The 10,000-nt window shown below is 49.9% G+C and overlaps 1 protein-coding gene across 1 annotated transcript in view; it reads left to right on the top strand.

The window, feature by feature from the left end:
• Nucleotides 1-10,000, top strand: part of celf5a (cugbp, Elav-like family member 5a) — a gene marked incomplete at its 5' end in the record, with an annotated part of 173,267 nt that overhangs the window by 156,476 nt on the left and 6,791 nt on the right. The window contains one exon of the mRNA XM_079740585.1: nucleotides 3,809-3,971. Coding sequence (XP_079596711.1) covers nucleotides 3,809-3,971 — 163 coding nt within the window. The remainder of the gene's footprint in view (nucleotides 1-3,808; nucleotides 3,972-10,000) is intronic.

Genomic DNA, 10,000 nt, shown 5'->3' with positions numbered 1-10,000 from the left:
CCCTTCTCACTTCCTGGCGGTCCGTGCAGGGTCACATGTGACAGTCCAGGGAGCCAGTGAGTGGCGCGCGGCGCTACAGAGATAATTGCCATGTGATAAAGAGGTGATTGCCTGCTGGCACCAGGGGAGAATAATGCCATCAGGTTGCAATAAAAAAAAAGAGGCAGATGCCTGACACTAAATGGATGCTACTGGAGGAACAACTTTGGAGCACCTCTCTCAATCCCTCTCTCTCTCTGTCTATGTCTCTGTCTCTCTTTCTCTGTCTCTTTCTGTCTCTGTCTCTGTCCTTCTCTCTCTGTCTCGGTCTCTCTGTCTCTGTCTCTCTGTGTCTGTGGCTCTCTGTCTCTGTCTCTCTGTCTTTGGCTCTCTTTCTCTGTCTCTCTGTCTCTGACTCTGACTCTGACTCTCTGTCTATGTCTCTCTGTCTATGTCTCTCTGTCTCTGTCTCTGTCTCTCTGTCTCTGACTCTGACTCTGTGACTCTGTCTCAGTCTCGGTTTCGGTCTCGGTCTCTTCATTTTCATCCTTCAACCTTTTGGTTGGAAGGTTCTATCCCTGCTCTCCTCTTATGTTCTCTCTGTGTCTCTCTTTCTCTATGTGGCTGTCTCTCTCTCTCTCTCTCTCCCCCCCCTCTCTCTTTCTCCCTCTTCTTTTCTCTCTCTCTCTCTCTCGCTCTCTTTATCTGTGTGTGTGTTTGGTGTGTGTGTGTCTTTCTCTCTCCCTGTCTCTCTGGCTCGCTCCCTTTCATTTCAGGAAAAGGCAGGGAGGAAAAGATTGTGTCCATGATGATGAAGTCTCTGTTGAGTTCAATTTGGCTCTTTGTCTGAGGCAGACATTTGCTATCTCACTGCGGCCGCATAAATAAGGCAGCTGAAATGGCTTTCTAAAAAAAAATAGAATTCAAATAGAGGAACTTCGAGGAGGGCAGAATAAAGCATACATACATATGAAAAAAGTCAAAATGACTTTGAATACCTCCATTGAAATAACGCTCCCTCTCACCTCCCTGCTTTTCCTGTCTACTACTTTATTTTTCTTTCTCTATTTGTTTTTTTTTGGCTATTATTTTATCAATGCCAGTTTGCGTTAGACATTTCCATTCCAACATAATTACATGCTTGAGTTTCCAATTTGCTGCATTTTAATTTGGAATGAAGCGAGAGTAAATGCCATGTGGTTATCCATGACAATCTGACTGCTGGCATGAAAGGGACGGCATTATCCCAGCCCATGCATTTGACGAGGGATGGATGGAAACTGGCTCTCTTCCTCCTCCTCTTCCTCCTTCTCCTCTTCCTCCTCCTCCTCCTCCTCCTCCTCTTTCATCACGTCCTCCACCTACCAGTAGATCTCTATATATATAAGAACCCCTTTCCCTACACAAATGCGCCGCAATCTTAACAGAATCAGCCTGTCGTTGACTTGCTGACGGCCGCCGGGAGATTAGCGGGAGAGGGCAGAGAGAGGGCCCAGTGATTGGTGTGACAGTGTATTTATCCTGTGTATTACAACTGAGACAAATCCCTAATTGGTGGGCAGTCAAAGTATCAAAGCAGCAAAGCACCCATCAGGCAGCACAAGCAGCACAGCGCCCACCGTCTCCCCCCCAACCTCTCCACCACCATGTCCCTGACCCAGGCCAACGGCCTCCGACTGCTCTTTGTTGTTTTGTGTTTGTTTCCTTTCTGGACTCCTTTCCTCGCTGCCTCCCTCCTCGACAGAATGTCGAGGAGGTGTCCCGATTCCTAAAGGCTCAATTCATCTTATTTCCGGAAGGGAACGGACGCTCCTCGTTTGTCTGGTTGATGAAATTATGCAAATGACAAAAGGAGTTAATAGATAGCGGTGGCGGACGGGCCGGCGGCTAATAGATGAGATGCCAGCGGCGGGCGTTCTGCGAAGGGACAGCCGCTTTCACGTCGCCTGACAGCGCCATTGAGGGAAAATAATTGGCTTTCCCCCCCCCCCCCCCCCACCTGCCGCAGGTCTGCCCCATGCAAATCCCAGGCAGACGGGCACCCTGCACCTATCGCTGTCGCACGATGTTGTCATTACCGTTACCGCGGGCGGTCCGGGCGGTTTGTTCAGCCCGCTGACGGGGGGGGGGGGAGGGGGGCTCAGGACTCGGCCTACCGCCGTCCTCGCTGACACCTCACTGTGCCGCATTTAACGGACAGATAGACAGGGAGGGGTCCGGGGGGCGGGGGGAGGGTGTTCTGGTTCCTAATGTGTTTGTATTGGTGTGTGTGTATATACCACACAGCGCTAGTTTGCCTGGCGCCGAGTTACACGGCCGACGAAAGATTATTGATCCCCCTCCAGATGGACCCTGTGGCTCGCGAGCGCCACAAACCCGTTGTACAGCCATGGATTTTCTTTCCTGAATTAGGCATTCAGGAAGAATATGAGTTGAGAGGCGAAAACCGAATGGGCTTTGTATCTCTCTCTCTCTCCGTCTGGCTCTCTCTCTCTCTCTCTCTCTCCCTCTCCCCCTCTTTTTTTCTCGCTCACCCCTTTCACTCAATCGCTCTCTCTCTCTCTCTCGCTCTCTCTCTCTCTCTGTATCTCTCCCTCTGTCTCTGTCTCTATATCTGTGTCTCTCTATCTCACTCCTATGAGTTCTCACTGTTTGGGTTTGAAACAATAAGTTTGTGCGTATATGTGTGTGTATGTGTGTATATCTTGTGCATGGGCGGGAGTGTGTGTGTGGGTAGTGAAAGAGATAGTAGAGAATAGAGGAGTGAGCGGGTGTTTGTGAGTTGTGTACGGGCGTGTGTGGGTTCTATCCTCGTGCATCATGGATGAATCAGCTATTTTGTGCACTGTACGGGAGGGAGAATAGTTTGCCACCTTCAATCACTGCTGAGAAAAGATATTCAGATCATACCGTGCTGAACATTTCGGTTAGAGCCGTCAACTTACTTTCACTGCTTCAGCTCCCATTACTGTATTAACTAAACTAATAGGGTAGGACTTTAGAGCAAGGCTTTTTGTTTTCCATTTGCGTTTCAGATTCAACCGAAACTGGGCCCAGCATCGAAAACAAAACCCCTTAAAAAATAAATCGCGCATTCACCAGATTCATCCGAGTCTAAACATCTAGGGCATGAAAATATACCGACAAGTCAAGTCGGTTTAAAGTTTGACAATTAGGCGACGGGAATGTTTTTGGAACTTATTTTTTGGTGGAACATCCTCTTGTTCACCCGCCGCTGAGATAATGTTCACATGTCAATGCTTTGATTTGTATGAGTCCACCCGACAACCATTAGAAGGTCTTGTGGAGCCGGTGACAGCACCCCTGCTGAGAGCATGTTCACTTAACATCGCTTGACAGGCTTCTCTCCTCTTTTCTTCTTCTCTTCCTTTGATTTGCCTCTGCTCTCCTCCGCGCTTCCCTCCCTCCATCCATCCATCAACCTCCACCAACACCCCGCCCTCCGTCTCCTCTCTCTCCGTCTTCCTTTCTTCCACACCCCGGCTCCTGCCATATGTGCTTTGTCTTACTCCTTCCGCGACTCCCGTTCTCGTCCATTTGTGTCCTCCCTTCGCCTCCTATTTCTTTCTGACTCATGCTCCTCCCCCTCCTCGCCCTGCTTTCGTCCCTCCCTCCATCCCTCTATCCCTCCATACAACCTTCCATCATCCATCCATATGTCCATTCATACACCTGTCTATTCATCCATCCATCCCTCCATCCTCCCTCCATCCACGTACCCACTCCTCCCCAACTCTCTGTGGCCCTCCATCCCTCCACCCTCCCTCCACCCCACTCCTCCCCAATCCCTCGTGGACCTCTGCTTTAGCTCATGCAGCAGCAGGCCGCCATCATGGCCGCCAGCCACGGGGGCTACCTCGCACCGAGCATGGCCTTCCCCACGCAGATCCACCAGATGGGGGCGCTCAACATCAACGGCCTCCCGCCCAACTCCATGACCCCGGTGTCGAGTGAGTTCCATCAAACCCTGGGTGAGCTGCCTTTTCCGTTGATTTCCCCCCCCCCCCGGCTCTGACCACCTGTCTGTCTGTTTGTCTGTCTGTCTGGCTGTCTGTCTGGCGATCTGCCGGCCAGCCAGCCTGTCTGTCTGTCTGTCTGTCTGTCTGTCTGTCTGTCTGTTTGTCTGTCTGTGCCTATGTCTGAGTGTTTCTGCATGTATTTGTATCAGTCTTAATGAATTTCAAAATGCTCCTTACAACACTGATAATGTGAACACGCAAGGCCACAGGAAAGAGAGCGTCTTCATGCTGCCGAATCATAATCATTATTCCACGGGGGGGGGGGGGGGGGGGGGGGGGGAGAGAATGGACTGAATGAAATTTGCATGTTTATCTTCCCTGAGAGGGCAGGTACTATTTGAAGATGTTTGTTAAAAGAATGAGGGAATATCAATATTTGTGAAAAAAAACGACTGTCCCACCGGCGTTGGACCTTGCGCTTTGAAGCGAGGGACATGATCTGCATGGACTCGTTTAGTTTACCATGACAAAAGCCACCGCGGTCGCTGGGTGTGTGGGAGAGTGACTTTGAGATACTTACCCAACTGCATCGCATCTGCTGCCTCAGCGATACGTCACTTATTTCCTTCCTTGAGATAACTTCTGAGATTCCCCGTTCCACAAAAGCATGTGCAGGGATAAATAATACAGCATCCCGAGTCTTTGTTGTGTGCTGCTCACCTGTTTTGTCAACAGTGCAGTATTGAGTTTCTTGAGGTGGGGGAACTTTGGCAACTGCTAAAACAATGAGCTTGGGGGGGTGATAGCCTATTTCGGTGCAAGGTCTATTTTAAATATATTCTTTCCGCACATTCAGCCTTTGTGCGAGACCTCGACTACAGCTCACTTGGACTGCGTTCAACTCTCTCTGCGGGCCGTTATTCTCCAGAACGGATCCTTATTCACGCGCCCGCTTTGCGCACGAGGGCGGATTTAAACGCGCCGTCTTCCGGTGACTTCTCCCCGCAACCTTTATGCTTATTAGATTCTGATTCATGCCTCGAACCGCGCGGCCGGGCCTATCGCCATACGCCTCTCGCTGGATCTCTGGGGGGCAAGAGTTTCAGTGCATCGCCGGCCGTAGTAATCGATAGAGCAGTGCTGGAAACTCTCCTCCACTGTTGTTCATCGTCCTGCTACCGCCCCCTCCAGTGAAGGGCCTAATGAATTCATTCGCATGCAGTTAGATGACGGGACGTGCCAATAAGCTGCTCTGCTCCTGTGCGAACCTCGGCCGGCTTGGAAAGAGAAGGGAGCGCCACATCCACGCAGATGAGAGAGATGCTAGCTGTCAATTATTTGGTTTTTAGTGCAAAGTGGGTCATTAAGCGTAATCAATCAGGGAGAAGTGATTAATGGTAATGCTCGAGACCCTCGGACATCAGGATGGCTTATTGAGGGCCGGGCGGTTTATGCATACTGGTAAACACGCACACACACACGCGCACACACACATTCACACACAATGACAGAAAGTCACACACACACACATGCATGCGAAGTTTACTAGTGTGAGAAAGAAGGGTACACATATAAACAAACACACACATACACACACACACACAAACACACACACATTGAAACATAAAGACACACACTTGAAAACAGGGCATGCAGGTTTATGTCAGTGAGGGTGTGTGTGTGAGTTTATTTGTGCGCGAATCTGCCTCTGTTTAACATAATTATTGTCTGTATATATGCGTGTAGAAAAGTGTAAAGCATCTGAAATGTTCCTTCGTTTGACACGACTGTGTATACGCTCCAGTCAAGTCATTACTTTTTCTTATTGAATGCAATACATTATTGATCGTTATAAATAAAACAGCCCCGGCCTCTCCTTTATTTCCCGCTATCTTTTATTCATTTTCTCAGCGGCAAATGTCTGGGAATTACACTGTGCTTTATTTACACTCCATCACCAGTGCAATGTATCTACATAGATAATACACACATACGGTACATTCTACCAGGGCTTTCGCACTCAAAAATAGAAGAGGTACACAGAATACTTTTGGTCGCTCTGTTTTACTGTTATGGAGCAGAGGTTGTGTTGAATGAATGTCGGGAAATATGGAAAAACATGAAATTAATAAGAAAGTCAGGTAGAATAGAGTTCACAAAGTAGACGGCTCTAGAATACTAGTATTAATCCGCTCCCCCCCACTGATAAGACTCAATCAGAGATGCCATTCCCTTGGGTGAGACTGAGGGTTTGAGGGATGGAGTTCACATAATTAAAAAAGAAAGTTAACAAAAAAAAACGGTGCTTTCAAAGTCCAACTGCCCTCCCCACGGTTATGGCCACGAGGTTTTTGAAATTAATTAAAAGTAAACCTATCACCTATCATGCACGGCCGCCTGTTCAGGAAAGCTGTTTTGTTTTTTCAAATGCTCTCAAGGCCTTGAGAACCAGAGAAGACGAGACAGGGGTTAAGGCTCTACACAGAAGGCAGCTCTCCGTCTCTGGTGTTTCTACACAGCTCTGCAGTCGTCGACTCTACCGTGCACTGCCAAGCTGTGTGCTGAGCATTCTTGCCAAATATATGTTTTTTTATTACAGTAACTTTGGCAGCAGCCATTTGGCATAAAAAGCAGGAGGGGTTGATGTACCGGTTGATTGGAAAAAATAAATTATGCAATTTTATATTGGTGGATGTTGTGCCACCTTTCTAAATGGGCCATGCAGGGTTTTGCATTTTGCATAAAGCCCCGATAATACTTACACAAATTTGTGAAAAAAAAGCCAGGCTCCTCTTGAGGTAAGTGTGCAGAGAATCTCTCTCCTGTTTAACGATCAGTACAACCTCTGAACACCTCCCCCCGCCTAGCCCCCCCGTGTTGTCAAGCCATGCAGTGCAACAACTACATAACGCCTGTGAGTGACAGCAAACAACAGCGGCAAAAAGAAAACACTAAACGCAAGAGAGGTCAAGGGTGTGAGCGTTGGAAACCAATGAAACATCCGTTTGATCAACGGAGCATTCAGGCTTCATGGTGCATAAACAGTTAGCCAGATGGCGGCAGCCTTGTTAGAGCCTGTAGGCCCACGTAGATCCACGCTGATGCCGTCTGACTGCAATGCTCTGCTGCTACAGACAGACAGACAGGCAGGTAGGCAGACACACAGGCTGACAGGCAGGCAGGCTGAGAGACAGACAGTCAGACAGAACAAAAGCTGGTGATACCCTGACAGACAGACAGACAGACAGGCAGGCAGACGGACAGAGCACAAACATGCAGACACGCTGACAGACAGCCAGACAGGCAGGCTGAGAGATAGACAGGCAGACAGACAGACCATTGAGCAGTGTTTCCTACAACACCCTATGCTATACAGATGCTATAGCAGTGTTTCATACAGCACCCTGGTATACAGGATGCTATAGCAGTGTTTCATACAGCACCCTGGTATACAGGATGCTATAGCAGTGTTTCATACAGCACCCTGGTATACAGGATGCTATAGCAGTGTTTCATACAGCACCCTGGTATACAGGATGCTATAGCAGTGTTTCATACAGCACCCTGGTATACAGGATGCTATAGCAGTGTTTCATACAGCACCCTATGGTGTACAGGATGCTATAGCAGTGTGAGGGTGTTTCAGATCGATGCCGGTTGTGCACGAGGGGCGTGTAATCAAAGTCAATCCCACATTGCGTTGCGACGCGTCGCCGCACGTTGACAGAATCTATACAAACAACGTAGCTTTTATCGGTTCAGGGGAGGAAAAAGAGGAGAATGAGGAACAGATCCATTGTGACTCGTGCCAAGGCAGAGAGCTAATGAGGTGCTGGGCGTCGTGACTGGGAGTCCTGCGAGGGGCCGGAGATGGGGGCCCGCCAACACCGGGGGGGGGGGGGGGGGGGGGGGGGGGGGAGAAACCTTGTTATCGACTGGAGGCTGACTGCGTCGTCACCTTCACCGACTGCCTCTGTCGTCGACACTGTCCCGCGGACCGAGCGGCCTGTCAGACGACGGCATCACGACCGCTCTGTGTTTGAGACACGACCGGAGATGGCCGTGGTGCTAAGCGATGTCACATGTCACGCCACGGGGCTTAACGCGAGTTTAAAGGTGATACAAGCCGTTTTGAAGATCACACATCTAGGTGGACACGCCCACTCGTGATGTCAGAAGGGGCAGATTTTCAAAACGGCTTCAAACGACTAATCACACTCACACCTGGTGGTACAATATGTCACCCTTAACGCAGAGCCCCGGTGTCTTCCAGCCCTCGCCGCGTACGGTCGACACCGTCGGTGTCTGAGAGATGTTAATGTTATCGCCGATACAAGGCGCTGTCAGCCAATAACGAAGCAATAACGTTTTGTACCCCCCCCCCCCCCTTTGTCAGACTATTTGCAGAGGAGTCCTTTGCTCGAGCGGATCAGTGTTTCTCAGAACACGTCCCGTTTGACACGCGCTTCGACGAAAGCATCTGTTTTGAGCGCTCGCCCCTCGTGGGCCCGAAGCTAACGATTACGCCGTGGTTTATGGTTCCCCTCGTTGATCTGAATCTATTATCAGCGTAATGAAACCGAAAGTGTGGCGGCATGTGGATTCGTTCATTCTAGCTTCTCCGCCACGACATTGCTAAGAGCTGCCCCCCACCCCCTTAAACATGTACGGTGCGGTGCCATCACAAACCCTTTGTCCTCCTGTCCCGGTGCCTACACGGGGCGGGGCGCGGCCAACGTGCCCCTAACACCCCCAGAGATGTGCTGCATAAGGACCTGCTGCTGCTGCTGCTGTATAAGATACATAAGCTGCTGACCCATTGCTTCCTATTTGTCCCAGGCCCGAGATTGAATCCAATATGTCATTATAATGTGCCAATGCGCACGGAGCATCCACATCCCGCGCGCACGTCCGCCGGCCGTCGTGCGAGTGCATTGTAAACAAGCCGTGAATACAATTTCCTCCAAATGTAAGGGGGGGGCGGGGGGCGTACTGTATATGTCCACTGAGCTATAAAATGAAAATTGCTTGTTATTTTCTATCTCAGGATAGTAGGAAAATACTTTTCCCTCTCCTCCTCCTTCTCCATCCTCAAGGACATTTGCATGGTTGGCTGGTGACGGGGGCCCGTGAAACAAGCGGAGCCATCTCGCCGTCGTAGGGAAAAGATTATGATTCTCCTTTCAATTGTTGTCCATGCTTTATTGACCGTGGCTTGTGCCACATCTGCCGTCTGCTCCCTCTGCGTTTTACGATACCCGTGAGCAAGTGTTAGTAGTGATTGGGCCGCGTGTATCGCTTTGGTTCTCCACTTTATTCGCCGGGGTGAAAGTGAAAATCTTTTGTGTGTGTTGTTGTTGAGCGGAGTGCTCGGTCGTTCCAGAGTTCACCCGCCGTGTGCTCTCTGTCGGTTTTGTCTGTTTTTCTTTAACAACGTCATCCATCACGATTCTATAGCAGATATGAGCGTTTCTTCCGTTCATCGGAAGCGACCTGCAGGGAGCTTTAGATACCGGACCAGTTCTGACCGACCGCTGAGCCGTGACGTCTCACGTTTTCACACACACACGCCGACACACATGTTGGTGGAGGTGCAGAGTGAGCATAAAGAGAGGGAGATACTTTTAACGTGGGTGCTACACCACTTACCGCGGCTACCGCTTCTACGTTTACTACGAGTAGCAACCGACATACACATATATACACACACACACACACACACACTCAAACCCATTTACTCACACACGCCCACACACACACACTTTCAAACACATTCACACACACACACACATTCATCCCATTTTACACACGCACACACACAGAAACTTTCAAACCCATTCACACACACACACACACACACACACACACACACACACACCCTCCCACAGCAACCCGCCATAAGCCTTGGAAAATGAATTTGCCTGATGATGGAGAGGGTGCATTATCTGGCAGTACGGCAGAGTGTGTGTGGCCGGGCAGACTAGCTGTCTCCAGACCTTGGGATAGGAGCAGCAGTCTCTGGGGCCCTGCCTGGAGAACGG

Source organism: Pollachius pollachius (assembly GCF_949987615.1).
Source record: "Pollachius pollachius genome assembly, chromosome: 7".
Taxonomy (NCBI): Eukaryota; Metazoa; Chordata; class Actinopteri; order Gadiformes; family Gadidae; genus Pollachius; species Pollachius pollachius.
The sequence above is the reverse complement of the archived record's forward strand: the minus strand, read 5'-3'. Positions and strand labels throughout refer to the sequence as shown.